General features: G+C 46.5%; 1 protein-coding gene across 4 annotated transcripts in view; it reads right to left on the bottom strand.

Annotated features, from left to right (window-relative positions):
• Nucleotides 1-13,912, bottom strand: part of ATRN (attractin) — a 156,063-nt gene that overhangs the window by 23,471 nt on the left and 118,680 nt on the right. For 2 of the 4 annotated variants that reach the window (XM_055133655.1, XM_004610993.3), the window contains exon 25: nucleotides 10,064-10,125. In XM_055133655.1, the coding sequence (XP_054989630.1) occupies nucleotides 10,064-10,125 (62 nt within the window). Of the gene's footprint in view, nucleotides 1-1,863; nucleotides 3,079-8,920; nucleotides 8,951-10,063; nucleotides 10,126-13,912 lie in introns of those variants that run through there. The other 2 variants (XM_055133653.1, XM_055133654.1) reach the window with 2 other exon arrangements.

The following is a 13,912-nucleotide window of genomic DNA, read 5'->3' as shown; positions in this document are numbered from 1 at the left end:
AAAAAGGAGGTCAAGAATTTTGTAGTTAAGTGGATGGGCATGAAAAGTTTCATGCTGAGTGAAATGAGTCAGAAAGAGAGAGACAGACATAGAAAGATTGCACTCATCTATGGTATATAGAATAACAGAGTGGGAGACTAACACCCAAGAACTGTAGAAATAAGTACCAGGAGGTTGACTCCATGGCTTCGAGGCTGGCCTCACGTTCCGGGGAAAGGTCAACTCAGAGAAGCGATCACCAACTACATTGTAGTCGAAGGCCATGTGGGGGAAGGGAGTTGCGGGCTGAATGAGGGCTAGAGACTGAGCACAGCGGCCACTCAACACCTTTATTGCAAACCACAACAGCTAATTAGAGAGAGAAAACAGAAAGGAATGCCTTGCCACAGTGGCAGGGTGGGGTGGGGGGGAGATGGGATTGGGGAGGGTGGGAGGGACACTGGGTTTACGGGTGGTGGAGAATGGGCACTGGTGAAGGGATGGGTTCCCAAACTTTGTATGAGGGAAGTATAAGCACAAAAGTGTATAAATCTGTAACTGTACCCTCACGGTGATTCTCTAATTAAAAATAAATAAATTAAAAAAAAATACCAGTCAAAAAAAAGGCTTGTATTCTAAAATGCTATATCTATTCCTAAAAACTTGAAATCAATAGTAAAATAATTTGCCTGGAAAAAAAAAAAAAAAAAAAAAAAAAAAAAACAACTCTGGGCTCACAGATGTGAGACAAATACTCTACTCCAGGGCCACTCCCTGGTGTTTGTATATGTCTTTTAAAAATTTTTTTGAGTCATCCCTCGTAGTGCTCAGGAGAGCTTGTAGTACCAGGAACTGTATGTGATTTTAAATGCCCTAGTAGGCACATTAAAATAACAAATAGGTAAAACTTAATTTTAATATCTACATTTTAAATTCAGACTGGAACGATAGCACAGCAGGTAGGGCGTTGGCCTTGCATGTGGCTGACCCGGGTTCGATTCCTCTCTCTCTTGGGAGAGCCCGGCAAGCTACCGAGAGTATCCCCGGCAGTGCTACAGTGCTACATTTTAAATTCAAACTAGCCCAAATATCATCTGAACATGTGACTAATATACAATTTGGGGGGGCTGGAGAGATAGTAGAGGGATCTGACTCTGGCACGGCACGGTGCCCTGGGCATGGCCAGGAATGACCCCTAAGCACAGAGCCAGCAGTTTCCTGACACCGCTGGGTATGGCCCAACCACTTCCTCCCCAAATGTAAATGGACATATTTAAATTCTTATTTTCTATGAAATACTTAAAACGGTACCTATTTTAATATTTAACAAGCACATCTCAATCCAAACACTAAATTTTTATCAGTAAATATTTGATCTGGGGCCGGAGCGATAGGACAGCTGGCTGACACCCAGGTTCGATCCCTGGCATCCCAGAGAGTCCCCTGAGCGCTGTCAGGACTAATTCCTGAGGGCAGAGCCGGGGGTAACCCCTGAGCATCACTGAGTGTGACCCAAAAAGCCAAAAAAAAAGTTTTCTTTTGATCTGTACTTAGCTTTCATAAAATACACATTTGAAAAACCAGACTCACATATCCAGGTGGTTCCAGACATGTACTTAAATTTTCTGAGAACTGAATCAAATATAAGACATTTAATTATATTTATTTAAATGAAATTTGACTCAACTATATTTTAAGGGTTTCCAAGCTACATATCACTTGCACTTATGTTTTTCAGCTGCTAGTCTTTTAGCTTCTAGTTTGATATTATCTACTTTTTTTTCCCCCTTAATTTTTCGTCACTTAAAACATACTGAGACCTTTGAAAAGAGAGCAAAATTTTTAAAACTCTTTTTATTGACTGAGATTCTGTGATTTACAACATTTGAATTATGGCTTCCTGAGTACATAATTCCAACACCACACTCATCACCAGTGTAGCCACCTCCCATCCCTGACGACCCCAAATGCTTCTCTTGTTCAAACCTGCAAACTCTCCCCCCACACACAGCCGTGGATCAGTTCTCCCAATATCTGACTCTGGCCCTTGTTGCTATCTTGCTGTGTCTCTCTATGTCCTGCATGTGAGATCATTCTGTGTCTGTCCCTTTCCTGCTGACTGTCTTCACACCGCTTGATATCCTCTAGTTCCATCCATTTTGTGGCAAATTGCATGATTTTGTTCTTTCCTAGAGCTGCATAGTATTCCACTGTACACACACACGCACACACCATAGCTTCTCAATCCATTCATCCTGGAGTTGGCCACTGGGGTGTTTCTGTATCTGGCTATGGATGGTACTAAATGTAGCGATGAACACAGCTATACATATACCCTTTCAAATTAGTGTTTATGTGTTTGGGAGATAGATGCCAAGAAGCAGTATTGCTAGGTTGTATGGAAGTTCTATTCCTATTTTTTCGAGTGATCTTCCGTTTTGTTTTCCATTGAGGTTGAACCAGACATTCCCAACAACAGTGAGCTCCTTCCTCATCACAGCCTCACCAACAGTGGCTGTTTCTGGACTTTCTGACACACGCCAGCTCACTGAAGTGAGATGATAATCCCAAGGTTGTCTGATCTGCATTGCCCTAATCAAGAGTGAGGACGGCACTTTCTCATACGCCTTTTGGCCATCCACACATCTTCTTTGGAAAAGCGTGTTTATTTCCTCGTGCCCCATTTATGGGTGGAACTGTGAGTTTCGGTTTTTTATTTTTTTGGTTGTTGAGTTTTGTGCTTTGGAAATTTATTTATTTGGAAATAAATCTTTTATCTTATGTATTGTGTGCTTTCTTCCATTCAAGAGGTGACTTTTTTTTTAATCATAGCTTGAGTTCCTTTTGCTGTGCAGAAGCCTTTTAATTTGATGTAGTCCCATTTGTTTATTTTTGTTTTTATTGTCCTTGCGGCTGTGGTCATCTCACTGACGACTCCCCTGAGGTCAATTTCCTGGTGAGTTCTGCTGCTCTTTTCTTCAATGTATTTTATGGATCCTGGTCTAATCTCAAGGTCTTTAATCCACTTTGACTTTACTTTTGTGAATGATGTGAGGTACAGCTCTAGTTTCATTTTTTCACATGTAGCTACCTAGAAAACTAAAGCAAAATTGAGCCAATTAAATATGATCTGCCCGGTCAAGTTTGATGTTCCTTGGGTCTATCTGATTTTGTGCCAGAGACACTCATGGCAGCTCTGCCAAGTGCTCCCCTGCCCGGGGGGGCCAGGACCACCTCCCTGAGCTCTGCTCCATCTCCCTGGTTCTAGACACACGAGCACTTCCAACAACTTTATGTACCAAAGCAACACAAGTGCACGTAAATTTCATTTTTTGTTGGTGAAATATGGAAACAGAATTGTTTTTCTCTCCAGAGAAATACTACTTGTCTTGACTAGATTCTTCTTTTTTTTTCTTTTTGGGCCATATCCATAAATGCACAGGGGTTACTCCTGGCTCATGCACTCAGGAATCACCCCTGGCGGTGCTCGGGGGACCATATGGGATGCTGGGAATGGAACCCGGGTCGGCCGCATGCAAGGCAAACGCCCTACCCGCTGTGCTGTCATTCCAGCCCCATCGACTAGATTCTTTTATCTCACGCCAAGGTTAGAGGAATGAAACCAAGAGCTTCTAACAGGGAGATGTCACCACCTAGAGAGGCAAGCTTCTATAGATCTCGCATCTCTCCTGCTCTGGTGACAAAATACGTTAGTAACTCAAAATGGGAAATCTCTCTTTACTTCATCGACATATATGTTACAAGTGAACCTGAAACTGTTTTGAGTTATCACTGGTTTATACTGCTACAGCGTCATACCTCTGCACCATTTCCACAAGTGAACCTGACGCTGGAAAGGCAAGCTGCTAACTGATGAGGCTCTCTGCCAGCATCACCAGCTAACGAGCAGGCGTGGTTCTGAAGGGTCAGGACATGGGCAGATCTTGACCTGAGGCCATCTTCTCTCCAGCATCACTCAGGAAGGGATTTTGGTCTTTCAAGGCACAAGGGGTGGAGGGCACCAAAGGTTTACTATTGGCAATAAAATGCCACAGTTTTCATGCCAGCATCTACTTCACTACTGAACTGGAAAGAGATGCTTCTGAACAATACTGAATTAAATATTAAATATTGTGCCTGTGCTTAAGAATTGTGCGAAGCTTATCTATTATACTGAATATTTTATATGTTTGAATTTGAATATTTTTTTCAGTTTCTATTAATACAATGATGCTGTCCTGCTGATTTTTGCCTTTTCTGTTTTTTTTTTTTTTTTGGGGGGGGGAGTGGCTCCCAATCAGTACTCGGGATACTCAGCCACCTGACCCAGTGATGATTCAATGTGGATCTGACTTAAGCCAGGGGGTAGCACCAGGGCCACCCGCCAAAGTGTTTAAGATGCCACGTGGTACTGGGGCTCAAAACTGGCTGCTGAGTCATTTTCACTTTTCTAATTCTTGTTTGTATATTTTTTTGGTGGGCGGGTGCAATATGGAACACACCTGGTGGTGCTCATGGAGACCACATGTGGTGCTGGGGTTTTAACCAAGGTGGGCATCACGAAAGGCAAGCACCTTAACCCCTGTATCACTCTTCTCCCAATTCATTTTTCTGGGAGGGGAGGGTGAGGGGCATAAAACACCAGCCAGTGCTCAGGGCTCACTCCTGGCTCTGCACTCAGAGTCTGCTCCTGACAGGCTCTGAGGACTGTATAGGATGCTGAGGATCAAGCCTGGGTTGGCCGTGTGCAAGGAAAATGCCCTCCATTCTGTACTGTTGCTCTGGTCCCTCTTTTTCCAATGCTAATATATTCTATTTTTCTTGTCTTACCTTTTAGAACCTCTCTCACAGTGGTGAATGGAATTATAGCATCATCTTTATACTTTCCCAAACTCAAAGAGAAAGCCTCTATAATTTTACTCTCTGGAACATGGTTTGCTGGTCTAGGAGGTGATTCAAAGGGCCTGTGTGCCCAGAAGGGCTCAGTTTGGTACTGGCACCTACTATTCCCCCAAAACACGGCTGGAAGCAACCCCTGAGCAATGTGCCAGGAGGAGTCCTTGAGCACCACCAGGTGTGGCCCCCATACCAACAAGTTTCTCCTTCTTGGGGTGGTGAGGGTTGCACACTTTGTGGTGCTCAGTGCTAAATTTTGGCTCTGTGATCAGGGATCACTCCTGGCGGGCTTGGGGGACTGTATGGGGTTCCGGGGATCGAACTCAGGTCAGCTGCATGCAAGGCAAATGTCCTACCTGCTGTATTATCGCTTTGGCCCCAAGATTCTACTTTTGTTTGTTTTTGTATCACACCTGGCAGTGCTCAGGGGACTGTATGTGGTGTTGGTAATCAAACCAATATTGCAGCTACAGCCATGTTATGCAAGCACCTTAGCCTTTGTATTATCGCTCCAGCCCTAAAGATGCTTCTTTCTAGTCCTAGTCTGAAATTCGCTTGGGGAGGGGGGAGGGAAGGGTGTTGGGACACACCCAGGGGTTCCTCTGAGTTCAGAAATCACTTTTTTATTTTTGCTTTTTGGGTCACACCTGGCAAGATGCACAGGGGTTACTCTGACTCTGCACTCAGGAATTATTCCTGGCGGTGCTCGGGGGACCATATGGGATGCTGGGAATTGAACCCGGGTCAACCGTGTGCAAGGCGAATGCCCTACCCACTGTATTATTGTTTCAGTCCTAAGGGATCACTCTTAATGAGCCTTGGGGACCATAACTGGTGCTGGGGATTGAACTGGGGCCGGCCGGGTGCAAGGCAAGTGCCTGATGATGTGCCACTGCTCTGGCCCTGAAATTCAATTTTATCAACTGCTTTTCCCCCACTCACTAAGCTGATCATACTATCCTCCTTCTTAACACAATTAATGAGAATTATTGATTTTTTTGATGCTCTGCTAACTTTGCACTTTCTGGCATAAGCCCTTTCCACATTCTTGGTGGAGTTAAAGTTTCCTTTCACGGGTGAGACTGGCTTGTAATTCCTCTAAAATATTCTAGTAAGGTTGTGCTAAAATGAACTGGGAAATCATCCTTCTTCCTCCAGTCTCACAGAGATTTGCTTAGGGGGTGGGAGACAGTCCAGGAGGCGAGGCCCTGGCCTGGCAGGAAGCAGCAGCAATCAGGACCCTGCTGGGCTCCCTGGCACCCCCTGCGATCCTGGGAGCCTCACCCGGGGTCACTCCTGAGGACGATCAGGAGCAGCTCCCGAGCAAGGCCAGGGGTGGCCCCACCACCTGCTCTCCTCCCCCCATAACAACTGACAGGTGTAACTGTTTCACTCAAGCAAAAAATGCATGTTCTACAGCTCTGCTCGCCACGAGCCTGGACTCACCAGTAACGTATCGTACATATAAAAGCTTACGAGGGCAGATCGCCCGGAAAGAGATCTTACCACAGTGAATTAAAAAAGAAGTAAATACAAGATTTGCTTAGTATTATTTCTTCCATAGAAGTTACGTTACCAATGAGGCAAGCTGAAACTACAGTTATTCTATGGGAAAAATTTATATCAGGCAATGCTGTTTAGCTAGAGAATACCAGGGGTGGGGGGGGTGGGCATGGCAAGGGCCTTGCCCTGCTTGCAGCCGACCCTGGTTTAATCCTGGTACTGTGAGCACCACCAGGAGTGACCCCTGAGCACAGAGTCGGGACTAGCCCTAACCCCTGGGTTTGTCCCCAGCTCCCCCCCGCCCCAAAGGTAAATCATACTTGGTTCTCTGCAAGAAATCTTACCTGGTATTGCTTTTTACATAGAAACAGGGCTATTCAGATCCCATACTTCTGCATCATTTTGGCATAGTTTTTAGGTTTTCAGAAAATCATTTGAGGGGCTGGAGTGATAGCACAGCGGGTAGGGCATTTGCCAGCACTCGGCTAACCTGGGTTGGAGCCTCCGCATCCCCATCCGGTCCCCCGAGCACTGCTGGGAGTAATTCCTGAGTGCAGAGCCAGGAGTGACCCCTGAGCATTGTCAGGTGTGGCCCAAAGAGACAAAAAAAGAAAACTGTATAAGATTTATTCTATTTCTATGTGGGGAGGGGGCGGCTGGGCCACCTCTGGTGGTGCTTGGGGTCAATTTCTGGCTCTGTACTCCGGGGAACATGTGTGGGGTGGGGCTCAAACTGGGGTCAGGTCATACAAAGCACCTTAGCCCCTGTACGGCCTCTTCAGCCCTCTGCTCTAGTCTCAAATTCTGTCATATAAAGTTACACAAAGTAATGGAGAGGAAAAATGCCTGCAAGAATTGGAGTAATGCCTCCTTTCAAGTTTACACACACACACACACACACACACACACACACACACACACACACACACACACACCCATTCTCTCTCTTTCCCTCGATTAATCTTGCTACAGGTCCTACCAACATTATCCTTTTTTTTTCTTTTAAAGATCTGAAAAACTTTAGGGTTTCTTTCAATTCTATTCTACTGTTTCTGGTATCATTCATTTTTGCTCTATTTATGTCCCTTTTTCCTGTGCCCTCAGGGTTTAATTAGCAGTTCTTTTTCTGACTTCGGCAGTTTTTTTTTTCCTCCCTTTCTCAACAGATACTTTTATAAAGCAGGGATTCTCCGCCTTAGCTTTCTATCGGAATCATCTGGAGAGCTTTGAGATACACGAGTCTCAGCCCAGGTATCTTTGTGGTTGCCGTGGTTGTGAGGGCCACGAGTTTGGCAGCGTCACTTCCGTACTTGGTGGCAGTGAAGAAGCGGCACCTGCCGTGGGGACAGGGATGACACTAGGCGATGCAGGAGCAGTGCCAGCGATCCAACTCGAGGCCCGGAAGCCACTCCACATGGCCCAGGGCCCCGGGGAGTCTGATTCCACTGGGTGGTGTCAACAGCTCCCCGAGGGATGTTACCGTGCAGGAAGGCTGAGGACCACACATTTAAAGTGATCACCGTCCCCACCCCACCCCCATCCACTGTTAACTCTGCCCTTTAGGATTTAATATTTTCTTGATTATTCAGCACAAATAGTTTCAAATTTTGTTGTGGAAAAAAGGGTGAAAATTCCTGTACAACAAAAACTATACCACACTGTTAACAGAAAGAGAAGATACGATGAAATGAAAAACTACGCCACGCTCCTGGATCTGAAGTGTTACCACTATTTTTTGTTTTGTTTTGTTTGTTTTTGTCCTGTTTCGTATTTGCGGTGCCAGAACTCGAAACTAGGGCCTCACAAAGGCAAGGCAAGATCTCTATTGCTGAGCTACATCCCTGGCCCCAGAAGAATTAACATTGTTAAAATTGTCATCTGACTCAAAGCATCATACAGAATGAATGTGACTCCTATCAAAATTCCTATGATATTCTTAAAGGAAATAGAACACCACTGAAATTTTCTTGGAACCACAAATCTCCCAAATAGTCAAAGTGATTATGAGAAAAAAAGAATGGAGGCACTATACCCCCCTGACTTCAAACTATACTACAAAACTACAGTAATTAAAACAGCATGGTGCGAGAAGTAAAACAAGACACAGATGCGTGGACAAGAAATAAAGCCACACGTATATGAAAAGTTAATGTATGACAAAGAAGCCAAGAGCATCCAATGAAAAAATGTCTTAAACAAATGATGCTGGGAAAACTAAATTTTTTTTAAAAAAAAAAAAAGAAAGAAGGGAAGAAAGTAAAAAACTAGACTACTATCTCATGCCAAAGAGAAAATTAAATTAAAAATAGATTACAGACTTGGAATGCAAGACCCAAAACTATAAAATATACAGGAAAACACAGATAATACACTCCACGACACTGGTCTCAATGGATATAATTGAGAACTTGACTTCAATGGCAAGGGAAACAAATGCAGAAATAAACAAAGGTGACCACATCAAACTAAAAAGCTTCTGCACAGTGAAAGAAACTATATTAAAATAAGGGCTGGGAATATAGCTCAGTGGTAGAGCACTTGCCTTGCATGTGTGAGGCCCTGGGTTCGATCCCTGGCACCGCAAAAACAAAAAACAAAAACAACAAAACAAAAACAAAAACAAAAAAAAACAAAACAGAACAAAAGAACACTATATTAAGAAGACATTCTACTGAATGGCAGAATATATTTGCACATCATATATCCAACAAGGAGTTAATACTATCCGAGATTTATAACGAGCTCACACAACTTAAAAAACAACAACAACAAAACAACCCCGTTTGTTTTTATAAAAGGGTAGAAGGTTGGAGCAGACACTTGGGCTGGGGGGTGCAGAGGGGCCCCGGGGCCACGGCAGCAGAGCTGGGGTTGGTGTGCGGGGGTGTGGTGCCGGGGACTGAACTCGGGGCTCAGCGTGGGCGGGGATACGCTCTACCACTGGGTCGTCTCCCAGGCCCAAGTCAGTTCTTCAGATGAGTGTGAGGAAGGGGACTCTGCATCTCCGGGCTGTGGGCGGAGTTGCCGGGTGACAACTAAAAAACAACAGAACTTGGGGGGCAGGGGGCGTGGCCAGAGAGGACAGGGGGCAGTGCTGCTGCTCTCCCCTCCAAGCTCGGCAGCACGTGTCGCTGTCAATTATGGTGACAGAGTATTTTTTTTTAATAAAAATCAAAGTGAATTGTTAAAAAAGAACCGATATGAATAAAAGAAACCCAGTGGTCTAGCACGTCTCCTTCAGCTTTGCAGCTCTGGGAAATTACCTGGACTCATCTCTTGAAGCAAGAGGAAGAATACATGCAAGACACACCAGTAATCAGCATTCGTTAATGAGTTCCGACCCCGAGCTCTACCCACCTGGAGACCCAAGAATCTACATTTCAGTATAAAGCATACGAAAAACGTCAGAACATGCAAACTGAAGGTTTTCGTTCCGTCAGATTAGGCTGAGCTGCCGCTGCCGGAGCAGATATGGAACTTTACAGGAACCCACAGAGAGTTCACTGGAGCTGCTGCGTAAACACAGGATTACTCTGTATCTATCCGTAGCTAATATTCATGGAGTTAAGTGCCTGAATTAAAAAAAAAAAGAGAGAAAGAGAGAGAGAGAGAGAGAAAGAGCGAGAGACAGAGACAGAGACAGAGAGAGAGAGAGAGAGGGAGAGAGTCTGTAGAGATCGAATACCTGAAGAATGTCACGAAGAACTGTACCAGGTCCATAAAATTGCTGTGCTGGGAGAAGGCGATCTGCAACAGGCAAAAAGGGTGTGTGGTCAGGCAGGGTGCACACAGGGCAGGCACTGTCTCAGCCCCGGCTAAGCGCGTACACCCACTTTACATTTTATTTTATTTTTTATTTTTTTGCTTTTTGGGTCTCACCAGCAATGCACAGGGGTCATTCCTGGCTCATGCACTCAGGAATCACCCTTGGCGGTGTGCAGGGGACCATATGGGATGCTGGGATTTGAACCCAGGTCGGCCGCGTGCAAGGCAAATGCCCTACCCGCTGTGCTATCACTCCAGCCCCCAACTTTACATTTTAAAGAACACTTTAGTGACAATTCCCGCCCCCCCCCCCCAAACATAGGGCCCGTAAGTTTCCTTTCGTTGTTACTGTTTGGGGGTCACACAAAGCAGTGCTCAGGGTTCACCCCTGGGGGGGCTTGGAGAACCACATGGGATGCTGGGGACCAAACCCGGGTAGGCCACGTGCAAGGCAAACGCCCGACCCATTGTATTATCGCTCCAGTCCTGGCCCCTTCTTTGCTTAACTGACACCCCCAAGGTAGCATTTCGGGGCTTCAGAATAATCTACAGCTCCCCTGCTCCTGACATCAGGTCTAAGTTCTTACAGTGTGACCAGGGTATATCTTGAGTTCCTTCATGAAAACCTCCAAGGCAGGCAAATCTTTGTATCCTGCTTCCTTGTGTCTTCATCTAAACGCTCTCCTCATTTGCTTCAAATTCCAAACCCTTAGATCTACCTGCAGGTAGGTAGCTCCTTTTTATGCTCTTCATTCTTTCAACACCTCTGTGCTCAGTATGAACTCACTTCAAGACAGGGTTCTTCTAAAAATGAATTATTTTACCTTTCCCCTTTAGCAAAACACAATGCTGGGGATTGACCCAGAGTCTCAATCCAGTGCTCTGCCATTGGGCCACAGCCCTGGCCTTTACTACAAACTTTTTTTTTTTTTTTGGTCACACCCAAGGGTGCTCAGTGGACCAGATGGGATGCCAGGAATCAAACCCTTGTCCATCACGTGTGCGCAAGGCCTTACCTGCTGTACATCTCTCTGGCCCTGTACTTCTTTTTTTTTTAACAGCCAGACTCATAGGGGCAGAAGTTTCCATAGTTTTGTCTTTTCAATAGCAGTATTTTCTTTGTGGCAGTCATAAATTCAAAATGTTCCAACAATACAGGCCTTAAGACTATTATGTGCCACGTGAGGTTTCTGTGTTCTCCTTGACTGAGAAGTACAAAGTCACGTACGGCTCATGTCATAAGGGCCTCAGGAAGCCCCACTCTTGGCTTTTCCTCTATTTACATAGTAACCAGCCCCAAATAAAAGTGCTTTTTGAGAACATAACCATGGTCCTACACACTTTTCAATAAGATTATTAGAGAAGAACTAGGGGCTGGAGCAACAGCGCAGCGGGTAGGGCATTTGCCTTGCATGCGGCTGACCCGGGTTCCATTCCCAGCATCCCATATGGTTCCCCAAGCACTGCCAGGGGTAATTCCTGAGTGCAGAGCCAGGAGTAACCCCTGAACATCACTGGGTGTGACCCAAAAAGCTAAAAAAAAAAAAATGGAGAAGAACAATTACAGATAAGATTATTGAATCATGAGAATAAAGATTCCAGGCTATGACCAACAAAGAAATTCAATTCTAGTCCACTTAGTTCTGTTCATAAATTTTACTCTTTGAAACATAAGTAGGTTCTTGGCGACTGAAAGAAATCCCTAAAATGCACTAAGAGGGTACCAAAAAGTTTAGGTACTTTTTAAATGTTTTTTTTTGGGGGGGGGACGCACACCACTTGATGCTGAGGAGTTAGTCCTGGCTCTACACTCAGAAAGTACTGTTGGCGGTGTTCTGGGGGCCATATGGGATTCCGGGTATCAAACGCTGGTTGGTCGCACGGAAGTCAAGCACCCTACCTGCTGTACAAGCTCTCCACGTTCTGGATGCTTTTCGTTTTGGGGGGGCACACCTCGCGATGTTCGGGGGTTACTCCTGGCTTGACACTCAGAAGCTGGCAGTGCTTGGGGGACCATAGGGATGCCAAGGACCAAACCCAGTCAGGGGCGTGCAAGGCAAGCACTTTACCTGCTGTATTTTCAGGCCCCTCGGGGCAATTTGGGAGGACCCTGAGGTCCCCACACAGCACTCCTCAGGATGGCGTGCTCTGTGCTGGCTCTCAAACACGAGCCTGGCTTCTCGCTGACACGGCCAGACCACGTTCAAGTCCAACTGAAATTCCTGCTGCACCTATCCATAGAGTTGCCACCACTGTGGCCGGTGTTCAAGATTTACATTCCTCTGACAGGGCTCCCCGTGGGGTCCCCTGGGTGAGCGCTTATCTCCCAACTGTTCCTGGTTACATGGTTTTGTAGGGAAGCAAAGCTGTGACCTCCAGAGACTTCTGGATGGACTGACCACTTAGAAGCATCTAGTCCTGCTCAGCAACGCACATTTGGAGTCAGTCCTTGTTGTTACTCTCTGATTGCAGACGTGATGAAATTATTACCCAAGCTGAGAATTTCCAAGAATTCTCTGTTTCCAAATTCCAAGAAATAGGGTGTTGTTAAAAATGTCTCTGGCACAAGCAGCACTAACGGGGTCATTCCCTAATTCCCAGTCAGAGAACGCAAAGCAAATGCCACCGTGATCTTGCTAAGGATGACATGTTCAGGCCGGAGAGAGAGATCTCAAGGTTATGAGTCTGCTTTTCATGTAGGAGGCCCAGGTTTGATCCCCCAGCAACACAGGGTCCGAGCACTGCCGGGAGGAGTTCCCCAGCACCAGCAGGAGTGTCCCCCCCTTTCCACCCATCCCCCCAGAGAGCACCATTCTACGGGCCGGAAAGGATGCAAAGGCTGCGGGCATGTTGTGCGTGCCGGGAACCCAGGCTTAATGCCGGCACCGCAAGATGCGAAGAGCGAGCAGCTTCTGAGTACAACAGGCCGGTTTTGTTTGTTTTTGTTTTTTTTTTGCTTTTTGGGTCACACCCGGTGATGCACAGGGGTTACTCCTGGCTCTGCACTCAGGAATCACCCCTGGCGGTGCTCAGAGGACCATATGGGATGCTGGGATTCGAACCCAGGTCGGCCGCATGCAAGGCAAACGCCCTCCCCGCTGTGCTATTGCTCCAGCCCCAAGAGTACAACAGGCTGTGACCCGCCCAGAGGTGCTGCCAGGCTACTCCAGGTACTCTGGGGACCAACAGGTAAAGGGCGGGGAACCTGAGGCCTCCAGGATGCCCAGCATATGCTCAGCCCTTAGGGGGTCTCTCTCCAGTCCTAACGTCTCATCCCTGGCAAAGAGGAGCATCCAGCAGAAGCCGTGTGGCAGGCCTGCTCACATTCAACCCTCACCGCCTGGCGGAGGCAGCCCCGTCACCAGCAAGGAGAAGTGTGAAGGGCAAAGGCTGCAGTCCTGCCCGATGTTCGTTAGGACCACCCGGGGCCTGGGGCCTGACTGCTTCTGTGACAGAGAAGCGAGGGCTCCCTGGGTACCTCCTCATCTCCCAACACTCCAGATAAGCACACGCCGCCCCTCCACCTTGTCTTGCTTGATTTTTTTCACCAGAGCCCTCACATGCACACTGATTTGGAATCTGTTTCTTGTATGCGCCTATCCTGACAGAGGATGAAGATTCTGCCACGACAACTGTATCTCTAGTACCGGGAGCAGTGGCTGGCATGGAAGAAGTGTCTGAAATGAGTATCCGGGGTGGGAGGGATAGTACAGTGAGTAGAGCGTTTGCCTCGCATGTGGCTCACCTGATGTGATCCCCGGCACACCTC

Source organism: Sorex araneus, chromosome 3, assembly GCF_027595985.1.
Source record: "Sorex araneus isolate mSorAra2 chromosome 3, mSorAra2.pri, whole genome shotgun sequence".
NCBI classification, from domain to species: domain Eukaryota; kingdom Metazoa; phylum Chordata; class Mammalia; order Eulipotyphla; family Soricidae; genus Sorex; species Sorex araneus.
Note: the sequence above shows the minus strand (reverse complement) of the source record. Positions and strands in the feature narration are given on the sequence as shown.